The following is a 26,962-nucleotide window of genomic DNA, read 5'->3' as shown; positions in this document are numbered from 1 at the left end:
TCCAATTCCTCCTCTTAGGTGGACCGACTGGTACAGACTCGACGTCTGAATGTACGGGGAGCTTCATCTTACGCTGCAGAGTCGAAGACCTCTTTGCTGTCTACAAAATCTTCTGCGCTGTGGCTCTCAGCTGACTAACTTGACCTGCTGGTCAGTGCCCAGATGATTTTTCTTTATTTTAATTGTACTTTAATAACTCTTATGTGAGTGGGTGCTCAGGACGTACTATGGGAAGCGAGCCTCACTTTGCTTACTAGGATGCTCAATGATGCTTTGACGTCATTTCTTTGGTTAGCCTCAGGCGCTATTTATTACATTGCAAGTAATGGTAGTGATTACCCTCCTGCACTGTTAGTTGCCTACACAGTTATAGTTTTACACTTCCCCATTTTGCCAACGGCCATGGTTGGGAACTGAGGGGTTCCCTTACTCCCACTTCCCCACACATCTCTCCTCCTTTTCAAGGTTCCACTAGAATACTCCTTCTCATATATTCCCCTCGCTAGACCTACTGCTCATGTTGGTCTCCCCCACTGAAATCTCTTATATCCCCCTTACTTGCCATAGTCCTTCCACAGTGTGAGGAACTGTTGCTTCATTCTAACTACACCCCTTTTGTTTAGGAGATCCATACTCGAAGCCGCTCATCAGGTCTTCATCTCTTCACCCCTCCCCCCGCGCCTCACTCCACCACTGCTTCGTTACTATTGACCAGCCAGTCATACACCTTTCCAACCCTTCCTCCTACTGGATCCCCCCCCCAACCAACCCCCCCAATCCCCTTGCCTAATTTGACGACCCCCCCCCCCCCCCCCCGGTGCATTGGAATTACTAACTATGGTTATATAGGTTCCCCAAATGGCTCTGACTGACTAATGTAAGGTACCTTTTACCTTTTAATGAGTATTACTCTCTATAGTTCTCAATATTTTCTAACCGTTGTTATGTATTTTATTTTCTCTGGCCAGGTTTATTGGCCTTTACTTACCAGGCAACAATTTTCTGTGCAGGTAGCATTCCTTTCCGCAAAATTGTGTGACATATTATGGCTAACGATGTAACCATTTCATCCTATAATGTTAGGGGTTCCAACGAGCCAAAAAACAGGGGACAGCTAATCTCGCTCATGCAGAGGGACGGAGTGGATATCGTCCTGCTTCAAGAAACTAATTTCAATTGTCCCCATATCCCCGCCTACTGACACACTTTTGTTCCCACTGGTTCCACAGCACACATCCCACCTCAGCTTCGAAGGGAGTGAGTATTGCCATTCACAAATGCACCCCATATATACATACCGCATCCTTAGTTGACCCTGAGGGGTCTGGTCACCATCGCCAACCTGTACGTCCCTAATTCTAACCAAACTAACTGGAACATCACCACTTTAGAAATATTGAAACAATTTGCGGAGGGAATCCTTGTACTAGGGGGAGATCTTAATGTAGTGCTAAATCCTCTACAAGATACCGCCTCAAAACACTCTTTTCTTTTATTTAAAGCGCCAGCAGCGATTCGTAAAGCCCTGTCCTCTCTGAACTTGATAGATGTGTAGAGAACTCTCAATCCTACTACAAGAGATTACTCTTATTACTCCTCAGTTCACAACACATTTCATAGACTGGATTATATCCTTGTCTCCAGCAGGTACCTCTCCCAGGCAGTCTCTTCTTCTATAGGCTCTTCCACACTCTCAGACCACGCACCTGTCTTTGTCAATATCTCTTTCGCTAACATACCTCCCAGGCGGTGGTCATGGACTCTCAATGAAATTTTACTGGACTCTGATGCCCATAAGGAACGTTTTACTCAACTGCTGAGTGATTACTTCACCCGCAATCTTCAGAAGTCTCCTGAAGTCTCCTGCCCAATTGTCTGGGAGGCTCATAAAGCCTTTATAAGAGGTGAATTCATTGCCCTGGGATCCAGGTTGAAAAAACAATGCTCCTCTCAACTTAACTCTCTTCTAGATCAGATCGCTACTCTAGAGAAGCTGGGGAAGATAACTGACAAGTTAGCTGTACAAGCTGACTTAATTAAACTGCGTAACTCACTGAAAGACCTTCTCAATGTTAAGTCGGCCAAGGCTTACCAAATGAGTTCTTTCAAGTTTAATGCACATGGGGACAAAGGGTCCAAATTGACCACCTCTTTACTTAAAAAGAAGTCGGAGGAAGCTTTTGTGTCCCACATTAACACACCCTCTGGGTCGGTGGCGGGCGACACTGACTCTATATCAGAGGCTTTCTTACAATTTTATGAATCCCTTTACAACCTGATCGACCATCCTGAGTTGGAGTCTCTCACTTCCCGCTTCCTAGATTCTATTTCCTTCCCTTCTCTTACTGATTTAGGCAGAGAGGCTTTGACAGCTCCATTCACTGACACTGAAGTCTCAAAGGTGTTGGCCTCCACCCCCTCCGGTAAAAGCCCTGGTCCAGATGGACTTCCCATCTCATACTACAAAACTTTAAAAAAGCCACTTCTTTCCAAGTTTACCTCTCTATGCAATGCCCTCCTGCGAGGAGCCTCTCTCCCCCCTCAAGCGTTGGAAGTCCATATAATTTTGCTTCCTAAGGAGGGGAAGAACAAACTGGAATGTGGGAGCTATCGCCCCATTTCATTACTGAGCTCTGATATTAAATGGTTCACCAAACTATTAGCTTATCGCATGAAGCACCTTGTTCCATGACTAGTTGGTCCCGAACAGGTGGGCTTTGTAAAATCTAGAGAGGGCAAACATAATACTACACGTCTAATTTCCCTTATTCACTATGCACACAATTCCCATAAAGATCTCATCCTGATGGGGACCGACGCTGAAAAGGTGTTTGACCATGTTTCTTGGTCATTTATGTCCACCACATTGAAGAAATTCAACTTCCCCCCCATATTTATCTCCACAATCTTCTCCGTATATTCCTGCCCAACAGCACGGCTGCGATTAAATGGCACCTTGACACCGTACTTTGATATCACAAACGGGACACATCAGGGCTGCCCTCTGTTCCCTACCCTTTTTGTCCTGACCATTGAGACACTGATCCAGAAAATTAGGCAAACCCCAACAATACAGGGCTTACAGGTTGGCGATTACATGCACAAAACAGCAGCCTTTTCATATGATCTACTCCAAGGTATTACTAACCCTTCATTAGCACTTCCCCAGGTGATGGAAATCTTTCATGATTTCGGACAAGTTTCTAATTTTAAAATACATTTCAGCAAGTCAGAAATTTTAAATATTACCTTGTCAGAGGCCGCAACACTTCCCCTCAAAGCTCTAGTACCATTTCACTGGCCTAATACCTGGGAATAAACTTACCTAAACTCCCCCACTCCATCTATTCTGAGAATTACCTTCCTCTGTTTGGAGGTATTAAAAAAAATCTCTTAGATTTCAAATTACCCATGATTTCTTGGTTGGGGAGGAAGAATTACCTAAAAACGTATATACTTCCACAAATCCTTTATGTTATGCAAACGCTACCCATCTTTATCCCTAATACTTTCTTTGCGTCCATACGCAAGGAATTCGCTGCCTTCCTTTGGTCAGGTAAAACGCCCCATCTACCACACAGGCTACTTGTTTTGAAACCTAAGCACGGAGGAATGGGACTCCCAGACCTCTACAAATACTATCAAGCTGTACACTTGGCGAGATGGTTGCAAATAACCCGTCCTCCCCCCAAACCCTTATGTGCTGACGTGGAAAGGTTCCTTATGGATGATACCACAAGGGGAGCCCTTTGGTCCTCTCTCACTAAGCACCGCACACCCAGACTCCTTAACCGCTTGACAAGTGGAACCATTGGAGAATATCATAAATTTATACGTGCAATCAGCGGATCATCGCAGATATCCCCGCTTGCACCACTGGATGATCTCCCCCTGTACCTCGGATCTACTAGGATGCATGAGGAGATTTGGAACCATTTTCACACTTTCGCTCTGAAAGATTTGTGCACGAGTGGGTTGGAGGACCCAGCATCATTACTTCGCAAAACCTCGAGAGACAAACTTAATTTTTGTCCCACTTACACCTAAGACAAACAGTAAGAAATGTCAAACGACTGTTTCCCTCTCCACCCCCTCTTTCTTGGCTCGATGAATATAAAATGCTCATGGTTTTTCTAGATGTGTCAGAATCCAAGAAAACTCCTTCAAGCTCCTGACTAGATGGTACCGCACTCCCGAATGGCTTTTCCGTCTCCACCTTAGGAGTGACATCCATTGCTGGCGATGTGGTGCTGGGGTGGGCTCGTTGTCTCATATCTGGCTGTTTTGCCCTAAAATCAAACCCTTTTGGAAGGAAGTTTTAAGAATTATTTCACTGATTACTAAAGTGAAAATCCCATTCTCAGCTCCACTTCTCCTACTCTGGGCCCCTAATCCTGTATTTACCCCCGAAGAAATTGAATTTACCCACAATGCTTCTGACTACCGCTAAACTGCTAATACCCTCAAACTGGCGTCAAACGACTCCTCCCTGAATACATTCATGGTTTCCGAAAGTTGATTACATATGCAGGATGGAGGAATTGGTGAGTTGGGAGATGAGGAGACATGCTTTTTTTGTGAAAACTTGGTCACCTTGGCGCTCATACTGCTCCTTGCTTCAGAACCCCGCCTCCTCTAACCCAGGAGACAATTGATCTCCTCACTAACCACTTCCCTTCTTGTGGAATTATTCAAACAGCCTTGTATTTCTCTGCTATTATACTTTACTGATGGAGTGTTGAACTGTGAGGTATTTTACACGATCATCCTTCTGTTGCGCTGCATTACATATATATCTTTCTGCATATCACTAAAACATAGTTAACTTTTACTATACTGCCTGGAATGTATGTTAGGTTTACCCACTTACCTCACTCCTTTTTTCTTTCCCCTCCCCCCCTCCTCCCTCCCCTTCTATACCTACATTGTCCATTTGAAACTGATCATTTTACAGTACTATTTGTGCTTCTAAATTAGCAATAACTAATTGGCCTGAGAGCCTCTTGAGTACCACAGATATTGTTCGATTACTATTGTGCTATGATGTATGCTCATATGTCTTGTTACCATGTTTTTGTGTTCTCGTTTACAGAAAAAAGAAAAAAACTCAATAAAAATGAGATTTGAAAAAAAAATGGGCTTGGTTCTTAAGGGGTTAATCACCATCACCCACCAGTATCACTGTTAAGTTGAATGACTCTGCTGGCAGTTTTATTTTAAAGGGACTTTAAAGAACTGAACAGTTATACCATGCGTGAGAAATTACACAAGAATTCAAAGAAAATGTTAGGCTGTGTTCACATCAGCCTTCAGAGCTCCATTTTGTAGCTCTGTTTTCTGATTTCACTAAAATGATGGGACTTAAATGGTGAAATAAAACCTGTTAAAATTTACACTGACTTTGTAACCATTCCAGCAACACAAAAAGTCCATATGTTCTACTGCCTTCAAATTTCTGCAAACCTTGCATAGCACATTAAAAAAAAAGTCTGTGGGTGGAAAATTAAAAGATTTATAGCTCTAAAAATGCGAGCCATGTATCTTTTGTGTGACATGTTGCAAGAAAAGTAGGTTTGATGTAGCAAAAAGTTTTCAGTATTTTTATGGAACGCACTTTTATGAAACGCATCATGCTAATGTTTTCCTGTACAGCATACAATGTAGGGTTTTGTTTATTTCTTCTTATATTTTATTTTTTTTAACAATTTCCAAGACACATTAAAATTAATATACATATTTTTATTATTAAGGCATAAATAATGCATTCAACACTTTATATTAAAATCACAATATGATATTTTAAAGTTCCAATATATTCTAGACTCAGAACATTATTGCTTAGTTTCATAAATTAAACATTTAGAAGGTAAAATAAAACAATTTTTAAATTGATGCCTAAAAATGTAATACAAAAATAGATTTTTCATTGATGAGGAGAGGCAAGGAAACCTGAGCTTTATTATATTGAGAAATCCCTGCTATTTTGTTCAAGTTTCCAGGACAAAATATTATTAGACAACACATACAATGATACAAAAATAAAACCTCTGTCTTCCAATTTAGTTACTACTTATTATAATCCAGTGATTTAAGATCTAAGGTCAAGGATCTGTAGTGGCAGCATGTAAACATTGTTATTGGGCTAGAATAGAATGAGTAACATATAGGAGGTATATGCTCATTACAATAATGTAAAACACAAAACAACAGGCCTGTGGCGGCAGCATTTTGTACTTTGAGGATAGGGTTAATAGTTAATAAATAATTTCAATGTCTTTTACAAGAAGATACAAGATATGTACATTGACAATCGACTATGATTTGAAATCATAAGAAAATCTTTGTTCTGTGCAATTTGAACATATCTCAATTTTAGGTACTAAAACATCATAGAATATATTTATTTTGTTCTGATTTCTATTCTATCTTGACCAAGTCGCTTTTGATTTCTGGCCGTTTTATTTTGACCTAGAAAAAAACACACAAGGATAAGTCAGTGGAAAAAATTGCAAACAGAGATTACTTCGTCCAGGGATTTTAAACTGTCGTCTATTTTACTCATAGGCGTGCGCAGCCTATTGCATTAGGGTGTGCACCCTAAAACACAAACTCACGCTGCGCGCATGCATATATATATATATGTATATATATGCGCACACAGTTAGTATAGTTCCCCCACATTAGGTGCAGTATAGTTCCCCCACATTAGGTGCAGTACAGTCCCCCCACATTAGGTGCAGTACAGTTCCCGCACATTAGGTGCAGTATAAGTCCCACCACATTAGGTTGGCAGTATAAGTCCCACCACATTAGGTTGGCAGTACAGTTCCCCCACATTAGGTGCAGTTCAGTTCCCCCACATTAGGTGCCACCTAATGTGGGGGAACTGTACTGCACCTAATGTGGGGGAACTGTACTGCACCCCCACATTAGGTGCAGTATAGTTCCCCCACATTAGGTTGGCAGTATAGTTCCCCACATTAGGTTGGCAGTATAGTTCCCCACATTAGGTGCAGTATAGTTCCCCCACATTAGGTGCAGTATAAGTCCCCGCACATTAGGTTGGCAGTACAGTTCCCCCACATTAGGTGCAGTACAGTTTCCCCACATTAGGTTGGCAGTATAGTTCCCCACATTAGGTTGGCAGTATAGTTGCCCACATTAGGTGCAGTATAGTTCCCCCCCACATTAGGTGCAGTACAGTTCCCCCACATTAGGTGCAGTACAGTTCCCCCACATTAGGTGCAGTACAGTTCCCCAACATTAGGTGCAATACAGTTCCCCCACATTAGGTGCAATACAGTTCCCCCACATTAGGTGCAGTACAGTTCCCCCACATTAGGCTGGCAGTATAGTTCCCCCACTTTAGGTGCAGTATAGTTCCCCCACATTAAGTGCAGTATAGTTCCCCACATTAGGTGCAGTATAGTTCCCCCACATTAGGTGCAGTATAGTTCCCCACATTAGGTGCAGTATAGTTCCCCCACATTAGGTGCAGTATAGTTCCCCACATTAGGTGCAGTATAGTTCCCCACATTAGGTGCAGTATAGTTCCCCCACATTAGGTTGGCAGTATAGTTCCCCCACATTAGGTGCAGTATAGTTCCCCCACATTAGGTGCAGTATAGTTCCCCACATTAGGTGCAGTATAGTTCCCCACATTAGGTGCAGTATAGTTCCCCCACATTAGGTGCAGTATAGTTCCCCACATTAGGTGCAGTATAGTTCCCCACATTAGGTGCAGTATAGTTCCCCACATTAGGTGCAGTATAGTTCCCCACATTAGGTGCAGTATAGTCCCTGCACATTAGGTGCAGTATAGTTCCCCACATTAGGTGCAGTATAGTTCCCACATTAGGTGCAGTATGTTCCCCCACATTAGGTGCGGTATAATTCGCCACATTAGGTGCAGTACAGTTCCCTACAAAAGCAAAATAGACATGGAGGCCACCAGCATCTGGGGGTGCTACCTTCCTACTGGCAGGAAGAGGGGGTTAATTTGAGGGTACTACCTTCTTACTGGGGGGAGGGTTAATCTGGGGGTACTACCATCCTACTGGGGGGAGGGGGTTAATCTGGGGGTACTACCTGCCTACTCGGGGCCCCAGATTAACCCCCTCCCCCTGTAGGAATGCAGTACCCCCCAGATTAACCCTATCCCACCACCCTGTTAGAAGGTAGTACCCCCCTGATGACCCCCTCCCCCCCCAGTAGGATGGTAGTACCCCCCAGTTTAACCCCCTCTCCCCCCCTGTAGGAATGCAGTACCCCCCAGATTAACCCTATCCCCCCACCCTGTTAGAAGGTAGTACCCCCTGATGACCCCCTCCCCCCCAGTAGGATGGTAGTACCCCCCAGTTTAACCCCCTCTCCCCCCTGAAGGAATGCAGTACCCCCCAGATTAACCCTATCCCCCTACCCTGTTAGAAGGTAGTACTCCCCTGATGACCCCCTCCCCCCCCCAGTAGGATGGTAGTACCCCCCAGTTTAACCCCCTCTCCTCCCCTGTAGGAATGCAGTACCCCCCAGATTAACCCCCTCCCCCCAGACCCAGAAGGCAGGTTGAAATAACATTCACTCACTCAGCGCGGTAATCCTGCGAACCGCGTACCGTCACGTCACGCTCTGAGGCCGGCGTCCTTGAATACAGCGTGACGTCCTGATGGTCATGTGACGGCAGTAATGCGCCGTCACATGACCAGACCAACTGAAGGTGAGCCGGAGCGGGGCGGGGCACAAACAGGAGTAGGAAGCAGCGCTGTACGGTGCGCCTGACGGACAGGCGCACCGCACAGCGGGGGTCTGGGCTGGTAAAGGACGGTCGGGCACAGATGGGGGGTGCTGCGGAGCGTCTTGTTGTCACCCGGTGCGGGCCGCACCTGGGTCGCAACGCCACTGGATTAGGGTGTGCCTGGGCACACCCGGCACACCCCGTGCGCACGCCTATGATTTTACTGTTTGCAAGGTTAACAGAACCCTGCAAGGAACACTGATGGCAAACATTAACTTAGACCAGTGTTTCCCAACCAGGGTGCATCTAGCTGTTGCAAAACTACAACTCCCAGCATACCCGGACAGCCAAAGGCTGTCCGGGAATGTTGGGAGTTGTAGTTTTGTTCTGGGTACACCAGTTGACCAATACTAGTGATAAGAAGGTGCTTAAAAAATAACTTTTAATAATATCTCTCTAAAAACTCAAACAATAGTATAATGCTAATGAGTGATAAGAGTATACCACACAAGAAACAAAAAATCAGTTAAAATTGAGACCATGTAAATTATCTAGATTCAAGAGTGCCCCAATAGTGTCAAACGGTACCTCACGGTATATCAAGGTTATCCCCAATGGACAGCCTTCACTCCCAACGCGTTTTTATCACGACGACGTCCTCAGGGAAGTATTATATGCAGCAAGATATTCATGGATTTCAAAAATGAAACATTACACATATCCCATGGACCATAGGGTCTAGTAATTATATGATCCCCCCAAACAAATAGAAGGGAGATAATGGTCCTTTATACAAAGATGTGCCACATCTCTGCATATAGAACCACTATCTCCCTTTTCTTTGTTTGGGGGGCCATGTAATTACTAAATCCTATGGTCCATGGGATATGTGTAATGTTTCATTTTTGAAATCAATGAATATCTTGCTGTATATAATACTTCCCTGAGGACGTCGTCGTAACAGATGATAGAAACGCATTGGGAGTGAAGGCTGTCCATTGGGGATAACCTTGATATACCGTTAGATACCGTTTGACACTATTGGGGCACTCTGGTATCTAGATAATTTACATGGTTTCAATTTTAACAGATTTTTTGTTTCTTGTACAGTATACTCTCATCACTCATTAGCATTATACTATTGTTTGAGTTTTTAGAGAGATATTATTAAAAGTTATTTTTTAAACACCTTCTTGTCACTAGTATTGGTCAACTGGTGTCCCCCAAAATTATTCTTAATGCGAGGAGGAATGTATCAAATAGATCGTATACAGGACCAAACAAGTTTGTATGATTGTGTAGAGTTGTAGCTTTGCAACAACTGTAGGCACCCTGGTTGGGAAACACCAACTTAGGGTATGTTCACACAGCAGATTTTTTGCAGAATGTTCGCACAGATTATTCCGTGTGGACATTCCTCTGCAGCAGAGACCCATTTCATTAAGATTCTTCTGCACTGTTTACACAGCAGAATTTCCGTGCCAGATGTTTCTGCCGTGAAAATTCTGGCTCCACCGTCTGCAGAACGAATAGACATGTGAATTCTTTCTGTGGAGTCCACAAGGAAATGCATTGCATTTGTGAGGTGCCACATTTCCGATAGGTCCTAGCGCCCGTCCAAGCTACTTTTATTTTCAAAACCTTGCTTTATCTGACATCCCTGCAAGAAGAGCTTTTGGCAATGTTCACACATTGATATTAATGGATTCTGCTGAATTGTTCACAAGGCAGAATTTCAAAATCAAAGGAAATTCTAATCCCAAAGTCCGCAAAAAAAATTGACTTGTCTATTCTTTCTGTGGAATCCGCACAGAATTACATTGCCATCTTTGAGACATTTCTGCCGGTGCCCCACTGTCAATGGGATGTCCGCACGGACATTCCATCGTCTAAACGTAGCCTCAGGGTTCCTATGTTCTAACATAAAATTCCACCGCAATTTTGGCAGAATTCCATTTAGCAAAGCTCAAAAGGCTTCCATGTAAACATACCCTTATAGGGAAAAAAGCAGAAGATACAGCAGGGAAGCTGTTTTATTTTTGTACCGATATTGTGGTCTGAGCAGTTTTACATTCTAAGTCCATCTGACAGGTTCCCAATAAGGTGTTTTTACAATATATGAAGCAACATAGATAAAACTAGACTGTCACTAAACACAGCAAGCGAAATAAAACCTTTTAATTAGGGCCCATGCACACTACAAAAGAGGAATTCTGGATGGAATTTTGCTTGCAGCAGTCTCCAATTGTTTTCAATTGTATTCTGCTGCTCTGTGCACACTGCAGAATTTCTTTTGGTGGAGATTCTAGACTCCACCAAAAGAATCAACATGTTCATTCGTTCAGCAGAACTCTGCCTGGAACCGCAGTCATTTTTTCAGCGGAATTCTGCCTGGACCTGCATTTCTCTGAATGGGGACGGTGCTTAATATCTGCACAGACATTAGCACCGATTCCATCTACACTTGCTGCTTGAATAATTTCAATCAGTCTCCACCTGGAATTTCCCTGGGCATAAAATTTATAGAGTGCTTGGGCCTTTATAGTGATCCGAGTATATACAGTACCAATAATGCAGAGATCAAGTTCCATCATTATATGATGATATATTGGTTATTATACCTCTACTAAACTGTTGACTTTTTCGAGGTGAGGTTTCCAGTTGACCAAATGTGGAGATTTGATGTCTGGTTCTAAACTTGGTATTTCAGTTTCCCCAAGCCGCTCAAAAGCTAAAAAAAATTATCAACATGAAAAGCATTAACATTGGCAACTAAGTTCCTAATACAGCAACATATATGTATAGCTATGTAAACAAGAACTGTACTTACATGAAAATAAAGATGTTTTCCAGCTAAACCGTGTTTGGTACGTTCTGATTAAGATAGAGAGGGTAAAAAGGGTTAGATGTCACAGAGAGAAAACGTCATGTAAAAAGTTAACACAAACTTATATATTCACATCCAGAAAGAAATGGGCAGCACTCACCGGTACAGCGCAAAAGCATATACTTCTTTATTTTGGTGCAAACAAAGTACAGCATGTATGGCTGGACTAGGATGCCAATAGATCAAATCGAGCTGTGTGACAGCTGTTGCGCGCGTATATTGCACGCTTCATCAGAGGTACAAGCTGAACCTTGTTTGCACCAAAATAAAGAAGTATCTGCTTTTGTACTGTACAGGTGAGTGCTGCCTATTTCGTTCTCGATGTAAATTTTAGGGACACTGGCCCCGATTTATCAAACTGTGTGAGAGAAACTGATTTATCAAACTGTGCAAGAGAAAAAATGGAGAGGTTTTCCTCCAGCAACCAATGACAGCTCAGCTTTCACTTTACCTCAGCTCGTTAACTGAGCTGTGTTTGGTTGCTGGGGGAAAATTACTCTAGTTTTTTCTCTCCCACAGTTTGATAAATCTGGACCATTGTACCTACAGGCTTCAAGCACCCCAAATAGGGAGAAAACATTGGACAAAGAAGGGGGACTGCTTTGAATATATTAGAGCTGAACATATTTCTGGATTTTGTGCCGACCGCTGTGATTGTCTAGTTTTCTACAAACTTATATGGTTGACGTGCTTTTAGCATTTGCTAGGCCCGGATGTAATAGTTAAAAAAACAATTTTGCACAAATCAAAGAAGTCCTGGTCCACTTGTTTACAATCCAAGCATGACTTTTCTACATAATAATAATAATAATAAATCTTTCCCTACCATATAAATGGTAGAATAACTGAACCTATTTACGATGACACATTTGCTTATTATAAAAGAAAAACATTAGTGACACGATTGCTTATTTATTTTTTTATATTTCACATGAAATGCTTTTCTTTTAACAGGTCATTTTTTTATTTTTTCAAAATTTGATATAATAGTTGACATATGGGGACACTTACTCATCTGCTTCACCGCAATTTTCTTTTCGCTTTCGATACCAGTATACTCCAAACCCAATTCCTAGGAGCAGCAAAAGAAGGAAGGCCAAAGCTCCAAATAATATGCCAAAGAAGGCATTTAAGTTCATGGCGAGATTTTCACACTGTGTTCCCGATGTGACATATATAGAGAACGGTTTACAACTAAAATGCAGAAAATAAAATTTTGTTGTGGTTACTTGTGTTTTCAGCATAAGAACTAAACAGATCACTAAAAAGGGCAGTTATAGTCTAACTGTATATATGTCGACTTTGCCTTGGACAGAGTTATCCAGGTTACAGAACATTTCCATGTAAAGTAAATTTATACTTCAAAAATTTGGAGTTGTTCAAAATTAGAAAAACAAGTCTGCTTTTTTCAGACAGAGTGCCACATCTGTCTACAGGCTGTGTCTGGTATTGCAGCTCAGTCCCATTCACCTGACAGAAGCTAAGCTTTAATACCAGATACAACCCATAAATAGAGGCCATTATGTGACTGTGACTGTCACTGTTGTAGCCAGAAATTGGCTACAGCAGGGACCACAATGTACAGACTGACAGGGAATTAGTAATGTACTACTTCTTTTATTAGTTAACAACTTCCTCTCTGTTATGTAGGGCCAGCCAGATGGCTTGCATTGTAGCAGAAGGTAATTTGAATCCATACATGTTTTTTCACGACAGTACTGCACCCTACAGAAGAATGGGATATCAAGCAGTACAGCTTCAGGCCCTGCACTCTCTTACTTTCAATTTAGAAGAAGTTTAGAAAATGAAACAAAAAACAGAATCACCCCTTCAAGTATTTTGTTAAGTGGTAAGCTAAATTGGTATTTCAGTTAGAAGCATTTATTACCTATCCAACTGATAGGTGATATATGCTAGACCAAAAAGGGTCTAACCGCTGGGACCCTCACAACTGACAGAATGGGGTGCAGCTTTCAGTTATTATTCTCAGTGCCTTGAACTGCAGCAGGGTACTCTGCTGAAAAATTTGGCCTGCTTGCAACAAACCCCTATTGTTTTCAATTAGATTCCGGACCCGCCAATAGAATGAACTTGTTTTGGTGGAAATCCACCCGGATTGCATTGATGAATAGTGAAAGCACATGTCCGCACAGTCCTAGTGCCGATTGTTTTCGGTGGCAGCTGCTGCAGACAGAACCACCACCCAGGCAGAAATGTAGTAGTGTGGACGGGCCCTTTATATAACAGAATCTCCAACAGGCCCTTAACAGTATATTTATATATTTAAGTGTTGCTTTCTTTATCAACTAGCTGTGTTGTGCTCCTAAATTTATTTTACATTTTGTCTGTTACTCTGTGCCATTGCTCTCTTGTTTTATGAGCTATTTTCTCTCTTACCTGTAAAACTGATGTCATTTGTCATCCTTACTACACTATATAATTGCATTTCATCCCTGTATTATGAGTAACTGGCATGAGAAAAAGAAAGTGGACATAAAATGCATTAAAATGATAACATAACTACATACCTGCAGCTAACATTTCCATTGACAAGCTGACAGATGCCACCATTCTTACAATATGAACTGCCAACACACTTTGAGACACATTCCAAAATTTTATCATTCATAATATATCCAGCATATCCACAGCTTGCATTCTTTGCAAGCTCTTCTGGGGTCACTGAGGAAAGAAAACAACTATTAGATGGTCTTCACATTGAATGTGATATCTAAATGCTTCTATTTAAAGCTGAGTACTTAAAAGTAGTGTTGAGTGGCATAGGCCATATTCGAATTTGCGAATATTCGCAAATATATGGACGAATATTCGTCATATATTCGCGAATATTTGCATATTCGTAATATTCCCGTTTTATTTTCGCATATGCGAAAATTCACGCATGCAAAAATTTACATAAGTTAAAATTCGCATATGCGAAAATTTGCATGTGCAAATTTTCGTATGCGCGAAAATTCGCACACCAGTCTCACACAGTAGTATTAGAGCCTTCTTTACACCACACAAGCTGGAAGCCATGAGGGATGATCACTGTGATGTGTACTGTGAAAAAAAAATGAATATTCGTAATTACGAATATATAGCACTATATTCGCGAATATTCGCAAATTCGCGAATATGCGATATTCGCGAATAAAATTCGCATTGCGAATATTCGCAAGCAACACTACTTATAAGTATGACAAAGAAATCTGGAGATAGAGAAACTCACAGAGTACTGAAAGATACTATTTAGAGAATAATGGAGTACAGTAAATCAAACTGTTCTTCTATTCTTATCTAGGAGACATATATAAAAAGGGCTAGATAACTAGAATCATCAGAATGTCATGTTGTGCTCATTGTAAAACATAATGCAGTAATATCTTACTGTATGGGTTTCATAGTAAGCAGCTCACTAGCCCGACTGCACCACATATGTATTTTTAACTGGAGGATGTCATATGACATCTATTCAACATCCTAACTGTAGACTATGCATGGGGGGATAGCTTATTTTGGCAAGCAACTGAAACTTTAGAACAGAAAGTGTCCGGAACGTGATACATTTTAATCCATGTGTACGGTGTCTATTTTAGAACATCGTCGGCCGTCAGCCGTACCCCCGTCCTCCGTCAGGCAAAACGGCGTCTCGCCTCCTCCCTCGGACCAATCGCCGTCAGTCGTCAGCCACAACTCCGTCATTCGTCAGGGGAAACGGCGTCCCGCCTCCTCCCACACATCAATCGCTGTCATTTTTCAGCCACAACTCCCTCATTCGAAAGTCCCTCATCCAAAATGCCGTCATACCTCAGACGATTCTCCCTCAGACGCAGAGCTGACACTGCACAGCACTGTATAGCAGAGTCGACTTTGAATAGCATGTACATGCAGAACCCGTATAGCAGAGAGCCGACACTGACTCGGCTCTGCTACACGGCAGGAAGGTTTTTTGTCTGAGGGATGACGGAGTTTTGGATGAGAGACTTTAGGATGACAAAGAAGGGAGGATGGAGTTGAGGTTGACGCCTGACGGAGACTGGTCCGAGGGAGGAGGCGGGATGCTGTTTTGCCTGAAGGAGGACGGAGGTACGGTTGACAACTGACAATGTCCTAAAATGGACACCGTACATGTGTCTCCTGTTCACAAGTTTCAAATCAAGAAGTCCTAGTATCACACACTGCGTTACCATCAAGAGAATGACTATGCATAAAAATACATTGAATTGGACATTGGACATGTGAATTATTTTGAACTGCATTACTGCAATTAAAGTGCTCACATTTGATCAAATTGTATGAGCCCAGCTGCAGCATGAGTCGCTGTCTCCACTTTGTGCACTCCACAAATCTGTCCAAGATTGTTTTTAAACAGAGCAGAGAATAGCTTGATGCCCTGAGTAGATTTTGCAGTACTAAGGCTAGGTTCACACTATGAAATTTCAGCCTGCAATTCTGCTTTGAAATTGCAGATAGAAATTCTGCTTACTAAAATGTACATGCGAGTCAATGGGCCTCATTTACTAAGAGTGTAGTTTTTTTTGTTTGTCCTCTTCTGTTTTCCATTAGTTATTTACTATTTTGTTTCATGTTGTTTTTTTTTTTTTTTTTAGCGCACGAGGGTTTAGTTTTGTCCACATCGGAAGGGACAAAAAAAGGAGTGAATAAACAACAGTGGCTCTTCCGGTCTGTGAGAAACCGACCACAACAACCAGACAGAGGTGTCAGCAGAGAGCACTGTGGTCAGACAGAAAACAACAACTAAACTTCCTCTGTAGTATAAAACAGCTGATAAGTCTTGGAAGGGTTAAGATTTTTTTAATAGAAGTAATTTACAAATCTGTTTAACTGACTATGGAGCCAGTTGATATGAAAAAAATTGTGCTCCACCAGAGTACACCTTTAATTTTTGGTAAACCGTATTTTAAAAATACATTTATTTAAAATCTCAACACATTTAAGGTATAAAAATATTTGTCCGTATATCCTATCAAGTCAGGAATATAAGTCCCGATGAAAGGCAAGTTAAGTGAACCAGTCTTTTAAATTTTGGTTTACCTAGTTTATGCATATTGCTCATAATAACCATGCTTGGTTAAAAACTGACCATTTTACCTGTTTTTGCTCCAGCCTCTGGCAGTCGGATTTTCAGAATTCACTCTTCTCCGCTTTTTTGTCAGGTTTTGGACAAAGAAAAAACGGAGTGATTTAAAAAAAATGTTGGGTTACACCCATTTTTTTTTATAAGCCACGCCCCGTTGTAGGGTTTTCTCAAACTCTCTGAGTTATTTTTGAGAATGTATTTTTTTTTTTGTCCTAACATGTTGCAAACACTGTTGCACAGGCGTGCACCTACATTTAGTCCACATAACCCAATAAAAAAAACAGTCGGATTTAGGCCAATGGGTTTTCCGTGCACCCATTCACGCTTCATAATTTTTGAAGCAGAATTTGTAAGCGGAATTTTCACTTTCAAATTTCAGTCTTAAGAATGGTGGTGCTCTTTCTTCAGGCAGATGTCTGCCACACAATCCCATTGACTAAAATGGGACTCTCATTTGAAGGTGGATTTTTTCGCAATGCGGAATGGAGGCAGATTGGAAGCAGATTGCAGAAAATAGGCTTTGGAGGCATAAATTACCAAACTTTTGCAAGCAGACAGGCGGAATTTCAGTAGTGTGAACCTGGCCTAAGTCTCCAGAGAGGTGAGTCGGTTTAGTGTTAGGGAATGTTCACACAATGGAATTTCCATGCAGAATTCTGCATTATAATTCCACACTGACATTCTGCAGTAGCATAGTCCCCTTGATATCAATGGGATTCTGCTGCACTATTCACACAACAGAATTTAAGTGAATCTGGCATGGAAATTCAAATTCCGCAAAGTCCGCAAAAGGAATGCACATATCCATTCTTTCTTTGAAGTCCACACAGAAATGCATTGCCGTCTATGCGATGATGCATTTCCGAGTGGTCCTAGCACCAGCATGTTCTGCCAGCACTACGCTGTCAGTGGAATTTCCACGCAGAGATCTTCCATGCAGTCATTCCATGGTCTGAACATAGCCTTAGGATGCAATCTTATATAAAGTTCACCTTGCCTTTGACCAATGTGTCAGTTTAACATGTACAATAAATATGGCTGTGATGCAGTTAAAAATGATTTATAAATTCAATGTTTACATTTGTCTTAATGTTTGCAGCAGGATGATATATTGTTTGTATGCTTGACATTGTGTTTCAGGCATGGGCAGATTTCTGACCTTTTTTTTTGCAACAGAATGACCAGATAAAGTATATGTCAACCTTTATGCCATTATATGTGCCGGGGTCAAGGACACTGATTATAGATGGTACAAGATGATTTGAGGATCCTGTAAGTGAGCTTTAAGTTACACCTCTACTGCCATAATAGCAAATTAGTCTTTACCTCCATAGTCATGCATAAGAACTATTGGAGACACAATTAGATGCCAATACCCATAATATCTAAACAGATGTCATTTAGCTAAGGTTGGTTGCCACATTAAGGCATTTGTTGCTATACTAGCACCTCCACTTTTCTGCCCAGACTTGTTTTTTTTGTTTTTGTTTTTTTTTTTTGCTTTTTTGTTTGTTTTTTCTAAACAAAACTAAGTAGTGGTGCATATTTAAAGGTATAGTAATTTATTGTAACTTTCTAATACAAAATATCTTATGACAAGGTCTTTTGTATTACTGGTATCATCTTATGTGCAGGATAGCCTATGGTCTCCAGGGACCAGGTGGTGTTACTACCTCTGTCCCTACTTTATCCCCTGAGCACATTTATAAATATGGTTGTACTGCTTAAGAATAGGTGTCAGTTTAGGAGTATTGAACAAATGAACAAAGTTGAGTGAACTTAATGTTGAACACCAACACCTAGGGGGAATTTGCTACATTATGCACACTTTTGAACAGGTATGTTCAGTTTTCTGGTGTAAATCAGTGAAAAAAATTTAAGCAAGCACCACTTTGTATAACATTTCTCAAGTGAGTGGGCTTAGTAAGAGGAGAGCATGGTCTTACAAGCCTGACTGATTTACTATAAATTATGCTGCATCTCCCTAAATTCTGGAAAAATTTAATTTGTGGCGCAAACAACGACTGATGCGACAAAGTTGTACATTTAACTTACTCCAGTGCATTTTAGTTGAAGACAGATATGTAAAATAGCGGTCTTTAATAAATCTGTTGATCTATCTATCATTTCATCCTTTACACGTCAAATAATAAAATACAGAAAGGTCACATTTTAGAATAAGTTTTTCTTACAGCTCAAAGATAATAAGAAACACTTACATTTTTCACCATCAGCTACACTGCTAATGCTAATACTGGGTTCACTTGATCGTTTGCTCCGTGCACCAGATGTGTTAGTAAGAAGAAAAGCTACCAGTTCATCATTTAGAAATTTAACTATTGTTATATTTGCCACATAAGTAAATCTTGCGGTATATGATGCTAAGAAATTGCCAGACACATTACTGAAAAAAAAGCATAAAATATGAATAGATTAAATTAATGAAATGCAACAGGACGTTCATATAAAGAAATGTTTTGGTTAACAACATACAGCATCAGCAGCATTATCAGCACCATAGCAAAACTATGAATGGGACCCACATCCCATCAACAATGCTGCCAAACGTTTTGCACTACTTCTATTTCTAATGCCTACTATTCTATTTTTAGTTCTAAAATACTGTTCTAATGAATTTCATTATATATCTGTACGAGAAATCAAATCCTTCCATCTGCATGAAGAGACCACTAAGGGGAATGAACTGCATGTGGATTTATAATGCTAGTATTAAACTCATTAAAGTAGCTCCCACCATCCTTTTTTTTTGTCCCTGCCTATTGCCCATCTATCCCTAACCCCTTCCCTGCCTTAAATTTTTTTTTTCTATCTTAGAAATGCTTTTTTGTCTACCTGGTAGTGTGCTCACTTACCAGGCAGACTTCCCCAGCTGGCGCGACGTCACTGATGCCTGCTGGGGGGCCGACTTCCGCCCTTAGCTCATCTATACAAGGTGCCTCCAGATTTGTCACCTCTACTACTCCCAGCTTACCCTGACATCTATTGGCTGTCAGGGCATGCTGGGAATTGTAGTGGTGACACAACTGGAGGCACCCTGTGGTGAAAGCAATATCTTTGTCCACGGCAGCAGCCGCTACTAAACCCGCTGTCCCCCCCAAACCCCGCCGTGCAACCCGCTCCCCCCCCTTGAAAAAGACATACCTAAGTGCAGGAGTGCAGGACAGTCCTGAGGCAGCAGCAGAGCTGCACTTCTTAGCAGCAGCGGCGTGTATATGTCGGGAGGCGGCGACGGTGTGCGAGGCCAGGGAGCAAATGCGCGCATCCTCTGTGTTCTCAGTGCTCTGTCCCGTCTGTCTGATTGACAGGCAGGGAGCAAGCACAGGATGACTGAATTAGGACCGATTGCTCAGCCGGCATCGGTCCTAATTCAGTCGTGACGTCACAGCAGGCTGCAGGCGGCCACAAGGAGGGAGACCCCTATTGGCTGTTTTTCAAATATAAAATACAATATTTTAATAAAATAAAAACTATTTAAGTATATTAGAGATATGTTGTAGTACATAAGTACTACAACATATATAAAAAAAAAAGGTTAGTGACAGTGCCCATTTAAGAACTGTAAGAATCTGTGTACTGTGAGTCGAGCTCATCATTGCTAATATGATAATATCCTAAGAAGCAGCGGAGGTTGTTCAGTACTGTGCATCCTTCTATCATAAATGCCATAGTAGTACGGTGTCCTACCTCTATGGTAGGTTATGGAAAACTATTAATGTTAGGCAGGAACCTGAATATAATGCAGAAAACGTTCCTATCTTTCTGGTAAATTAGACATCATAATAATATTCTATATATATAACATGATATAGATTATAGCATATAAAGCAGTAGGAGGTGAAGAAGAACACAATACAAATAAATAAATAAAAATAAATAAATGCATATTTAACAGACAAAGCATGAATACAGCGTTATGTAGCAAATGGGCATGATAACGTGAAGATAAATAAAGTAAAGAGACTTACTTTGGTTTATTCATTTCACTTTTGGCCTGATCAAACAACCATGTCACATTATATCGAGCAGCAAGAAGTTTACCTTTAATCTGCATAAAGTCAAACAAGCAAAATTACTTAATGCAAACTTTAAATGAACACTCATGTTGTAAACAACTTTCCTCCATGTAATAGCCTATGTGATTCCTAAAATTTATGTTAAGAACTTCCTTTACCCAAAATGACTCCTTATCACAGGAAAAAAAGTCTAAAGTCTTGGCCCGAAGGTGTCTTATGTCCTTGCAATCTGCTCTTTACTGCCTGTTGTTAAGCTCAGTCTGTCTCTATTAACAGAGAAAGCAAGACGGAACACAGAAAGTAGGGACAGGGCTTAATTGCTGCTATGTGCTGGAGAGAGAGAGAGCCTTGACTGCACACTTGCAAGTTGTAAATGTAATGGGCAACAGGTGTGGACCCACTGTGCTGGGCAGATCACCTTTAAGTAGATATTGCCCAGTGTGGATAGGAGGGGGACGAATAATCAATGAGCACCTTTTAAATTAGAGGAATGCACAGCTGGTCCCTATGGGCCAAACCTGCAACCACAAAAGAATGGCGCAATCTGAGCAGGGCACAAGAGTCTGAGGAAGACTGTGCTTTGGCAGGAATCAGAGAGTACAGAAGCCATGGCAGAAACACAGCATTGGTAATGGTAAAATGTAAAAGGTTAGCGTATAGAGGGTCCTCACTGTCCTTGAGTCACTCAAGGCTTTCCTCTCATCACACCAGAAACAGTTCAGTGCTAAGTTTAACCCCTCCCTTGCTGTGTTGCTACTGTTTCTGCTCACACATCACCTTGCAAAACCAGTGCATATGTTCTTCTTCCTTCACATGTCATATATTGTACTGTAAATCCTCCCTTAGTCAAGTTTCAGCCTCTTCAGTTTAGTATACCTACACCAACCTTGTGTCAAACTCTGGCCCTACCTCCTGAATTTAAAAAACTGTGCATGGATGTGACTCAATACAGCAGTCAGTGCTCAAAAGCACCTTGTCACCACATGTATGCTTTAGGTAAAGTAAACAATGTAAATAAGTGTCGTTTTCTCTTAGTCATATGAAGTCTACATGCCCCCCTTTAGACAACCTCTCCTACTAGACCCAATATAGCAGTATCATTTGGCACATCATACACTAAATAGGGCCCTTCTAGGAACATGATGGTATTTCAAATAAACTTTACCAGCTGTGTAAATGTATATTTTTATAGAAAGTCATAGCACACAACTCCTTAGTTTGGTGCTTGCCACATCAAACACTAGTAAATGCAGAAATTATTGTTATGAATGAAGCTCTCAAGAAATGTTAAAATAGATACAATAAATACTGTGTAAAGACAAATTAATCAGACATCCAAACATATTGGAAAGAAGAGACAAATGTGTAATATGTCAAAATATACCTACCAGTTCATAACCATTAGTTTCGCTGAAATTATTCATAGAGGTTAAATTTACGATAACAGATCTCTGTTTTGTATCTAAACAAAAACAAGCATTATATATTAGTAGACAGATATGTAATCACCTTTGCAGATGTAGTAAAAGTAACAGACACGGCAGCCTTTAATGTGAATAGTCAAGTATATCGTCCTTAGTATACACTAGAGGCCTTTTATATATCAGCTCAAAATAGCAGAACCATTGCTTTGATTTCATTTTTTTAATAAAAAAGAATAGTTTATAAAATAGAAGTCTACTTTCAATCTCAGAAGGGAAGCTTACTTGGATCTAGGGTTGGCATGAAGGAGTCCACTGGATCTGTACAAATTTCACCAGAAAATGCTGAAGGGCAGGTGCACTGAGGGGTGCACTGTAGACCAACTGTTTGACATGTTCCACCATTTCTACAATAACCTGTTTCACACTGTTTGGTGCAGGAGCAGTATATGCCATTACCTGCAGATATCAATAGGAATAGATCAGTTGCAGGCATATGTACTGTAGACATGAAAGTTTATATTTCTAGTAAACTTCAAAGTAAAATGCTAGTGCCGGATTTACATGACTATGAAATAACTAGATATGCTGGACCTATCTATACCACCGAACCCCTTGTGCCCATAAAACAAGGACTCAGAGGTATGGTGGAAAAAACACCAAAAAAAAAAAGAAAGAAAGAAAAAAGTGATGCAGAGCTAGATAAGTAGAAAAGAGCTGGAATAATAGCTGAAGAACTAGACAAGATCTACAGATCTTTAAACTTTGCCATATTGTGAACACTGTCTCGGATATACTGCAGGGGCCCAGACATTGTACATGGTGTGAAGTATTTACACTTCTGATTTGGGAGTTTTTATTGGAAAACATAATAAAAGTTACATATTAATCCAAGTACTTTCTTAGTAAACTTTTTGGTTTTGGTGTATTCTAGAGTTTCTCCCCTAAATTTTACAAATAAAAAAAAAATAAAAAAAAATAAAATAAACGGTGCGCACAGGGGATAAGCGAAGGGGCACATGTGTTGGGATCTGTGTGTGAATCACACAGTGGTCCCAGCACTAACATGCAGGGGATAGGCGTGGCGACGGCGGGGCATTGCAAACCCCAGCCACGCCTATCCGACTGTGTGCGGCTTCCATCAAAACAGTTTTTTGGGGTTATAAAGGACGGCAGACAGAAGGTAATAACACTGTCTAATGCACAAACTGCACACAGTACAGAGGTTGTGTGTAGGTTGTATGGCCCCGATTTGATGGCAGTTGTGCTTTAATCCCTTAACCCCTTAATGACCAAGCCCATTTTCCCCTTAAGGACCAGGCCAATTTTATTTTTGCGTTTTCGTTTTTTCCTCCTCGCCTTCTAAAATCCATAACTCTTTTATATTTCCATCTACAGACCCATATAAGGGCTTGTTTTTTGCGTGACCAATTGTACTTTGTAATCAAACCTCTCATTTTACCATAAAATGTCCGGCGAACCCCAAAACAAATTTTTTTAGGGAGGACATTTAAATGAAAACCAAAATTTTGCACATTTTGGCAGGGGTTCGTTTTCACACTGTACAATTTACAGTAACATGTGTTCTTTATTCTGTGGGTCAATATGATTAAAATGATACCCATGGCTAGATACTTTTATATTTTTGTACCACTTAAAAAAAAATCTAAAACTTTTTGTACAAAATCAGTAATCTAAAATTGCCCTATATTGACCACCTATAACTTTTTCATTTTTCCGTATATAGGGCAGTATGAGGGCTCATTTTTTGCACCGTCATCTGTACTGTTTATCGATACCACATTTGCATATATAAAACTTTTATATAATTTTTTATAATTTTTTTAAAATAAAATGTAACAAAAAAGCAGCATTTTTGGACTTCTTTAAATTTTTTACGTTTACGCTGTTCACCGTACGGGATCATTAACATTATATTTTGATAGGTTAGACATTTACTCATGCGGCAATACCAAATATGTTTATTTATTTTTTTTAATTACGCTTTTTGTTGGTAAAATGAGAAAAACTGAAATTTTTCATATTTATTGGGGGATGGGATTTTTACTTTTTATTTTTAAATTTTTCAACTTTTTTTATGCTTTTTATGTCCTCATAGGGGACTATCTATAGCAATCATTTGATTGCTAATACTGCTGAGTGCTATGCATAGGACATAGCACTGATCAGTATTATCGGCTATCTCCTGCTTTGGTCTGCTCGATCTCAGACCAGAGCAGGAGACGCCAGGAGATACCTCCGTCCGCCATTACAGATGATCGGATCGCCGCGGCAGCGCTGCGGGCGAACTGATCATCTATTCTATCATGCGCCTTGCCGCAGATCTGTACACATCACGGCATCTGAGGGGTTAATGGCGGACATCTGCGCGATTGCAGATGTCGGCCATTACCGGCTGATAGCAGCCAGAACCTGCCGCATATGACGTGAGCGCCGCTCCGATGCTCGCAGTCATACACGGGATGTAAATGTACGTCCTGGTGTGCGAAGTACCGCCAAACCTGGACGTACATTCATGTCCGTGGTCGTTAAGGGGTTAAAGGGGTACTCTGTCCCTACCATAGACTTGCATTGAGGGGGCGGGGCACGATGTCATGATGGGGCAGGTTCGTGATGTCACGAGTCTCCGGCTCTTGCATTGCCAGTTATCAGGCACGGAGCGAAATTTGCTCTGTGCACCAGATGACAGGAAGTGCTGCAGGAGAGATTGCAGAGGTCCCTTATGGATAGGGGACGAGATGTCTAGGGGCAGAGTACCCCTTTAGTAATTAACAAATCTGTAAAAACTTTCTAGAACCAGTTGATTTAAAAAAAAAAATTTCCACCAAAGAACCCCTTTAAAACATACATTAAAAAATTTCCATTTAGAGGTGTACTCACTTTTGTTGCCAAGGTTTAGACATAAATGGCGGTGTGTTGAGTTATATTGAGGGGACATACCATTAAACACTGTTATACAGGCTTTGCACTCACTACTTTACATTGTAGCAGAGCGTCATTTCTTCAGTGTTGTCACATAGAATAAAATATTTACAAAAATGTGAGGGGTGTCCTCACTTATGGGAGATACTGTTTATTGCAGCTTAGTTTTTTGTAATAAAAGGAAAAATTTGCTTGTGCAGGACACTGTAATACATAACTGTAATATCCTTGTACTACAAGCCTGTTTATGGCCATATAGGTCTTCAGAGGGCCCCTTACTGCCATTATAATCAATCGATGCAAAATTGTTGAGGGGCTGTCAGTTGAAGCACTAACAGGACCAGCACCAGTCTGATTACTTCCTAGATGCAGTGGTTACTTTTGCTTGGTTTGGGCATTAGGTAGATGACTACTGATGGAGTGATTTCTGATGCTGGTCACTGATGGCGGGTGTCAGCTGCAGACACCTACTGGACACTGATGGGTATAGAGCAGGCTCAGCTACCAAGTCTACTTCATACTCTATACCTAACACTATAACATGCCTGCAGTAACATTTAACTAGACATAAGAGTTAAGTAGTAACTCTTCACACGTAGACGCATGGAGGAGGCTGCAGATTGTCTTTAATTATTTTCACTGAGATTCAGTACAATGTGGCAATACCACTACCATAACATGGAGTAAAAGGGAATGTGTCATCAGAAAATGACCTATAGTTTAAATCAGAAAAAAGCAAAAGAGGGTAGACCGGCGGGAAGGCGCCTAGTGTGATACTGTTGATGACAGGTGAGGGGGGTTAGTAGGAGAGTAGGTAATGGATGCTCACCTTGAGAGAGCAAAAAACTCGCATGTAGACCCACAGTGGGGTTAGTGGTATAGATGATAGTCCACCAGATGCAGCTGCTAGGCCCAGGGTACAGGACAGGACTAGCCAGTCCTGGAGAAATATGCAGTGGCGAGGAAGAAAAAAACTCTTTCAAAGGGCGCTGCTGTTGTCCTGGATAGGAGGTCATAGTATGACCTCCTATCCAGGAAAACAGCAGCGCCCTTTGAAAGGGTTTTTTTCTTCCTCTCCACCGCATATAGTTTAAATCAAGGCTTTATGTTGAACAGATTTTTAAAGGATTTTTGGTAAAGTTTTTTTGTAATTTATCTGTATTTTAAAAAAATCCTGATATTGTTTTCACCACTAAGCCTACAACTAAGATGTTACTTCTGTATGTGATGATAAGGAGGATGCTGCTAGAAAGTGGTCTGTTACACAAGTAGAAAGAGAAGACAATAAAAATGTTCAAAGCTCAGCCTCCCCTTACCTGCCACAGAGTAGGCCCAGAAACCAATTCCATTCATGTCAATGGGGCAGCTCCAGTCTATTGTTTCCTATGTCCATGAGGCATGATTTAACCCCTTAAAGGGGTATTCTGCCCCTAGACATCTTATCCCCAATCCAAAGGATAGGGGATAAGATGTCAATTCGCCGCGGTGCCGCTGCTGGGGATCCCCGGGATCCCCGCTATGGCACTGTGCTATCATTACAGCACAGAGCGAGTTCGCTCTGCACGTAATGACGCGCAATACAGGGGCCGGAGCATCGTTATGTCACGGCTCCGCCCCTCGTGACATCACGGCCCGCCCCTTTCAATACAAGTCTATGGGAGGGGGCGCTGCGGTCTCCACGCCCCCTGCCATAGACTTGCATTAAGGGGACGGGCCGTGATGTCACGAGGGGCGGAGCCATGACGTCACGCGGCTCCGTCCCCTGTATCGCCCGTCATTACGCACAGAGCGAACTCGCTCTGTGCTGTAATGATAGCGCAGTGCCGCAGCAGGGATCCCGGG

The 26,962-nt window shown here is 41.3% G+C and overlaps 1 protein-coding gene across 1 annotated transcript in view; it reads right to left on the bottom strand.

Moving 5' to 3' along the window:
• Positions 1-5,821: 5,821 nt before the first annotated feature.
• The window catches only part of MUC4 (mucin 4, cell surface associated), a 65,610-nt gene continuing 44,469 nt past the window's right edge, over positions 5,822-26,962 (bottom strand). Inside the window, exons 24-32 of the mRNA XM_056565502.1 lie at positions 22,463-22,636; positions 22,145-22,218; positions 20,709-20,788; positions 18,942-19,126; positions 14,147-14,300; positions 12,630-12,812; positions 11,562-11,605; positions 11,353-11,462; positions 5,822-6,468 (exon numbers count right to left, since the gene is read on the bottom strand). Of these exons, the coding sequence (XP_056421477.1) occupies positions 6,418-6,468; positions 11,353-11,462; positions 11,562-11,605; positions 12,630-12,812; positions 14,147-14,300; positions 18,942-19,126; positions 20,709-20,788; positions 22,145-22,218; positions 22,463-22,636 (1,055 nt within the window). The 3' untranslated portion in view covers positions 5,822-6,417. The remainder of the gene's footprint in view (positions 6,469-11,352; positions 11,463-11,561; positions 11,606-12,629; positions 12,813-14,146; positions 14,301-18,941; positions 19,127-20,708; positions 20,789-22,144; positions 22,219-22,462; positions 22,637-26,962) is intronic.

Source organism: Hyla sarda, chromosome 3, assembly GCF_029499605.1.
Source record: "Hyla sarda isolate aHylSar1 chromosome 3, aHylSar1.hap1, whole genome shotgun sequence".
Taxonomy (NCBI): Eukaryota; Metazoa; Chordata; class Amphibia; order Anura; family Hylidae; genus Hyla; species Hyla sarda.
The sequence above is the reverse complement of the archived record's forward strand: the minus strand, read 5'-3'. Positions and strand labels throughout refer to the sequence as shown.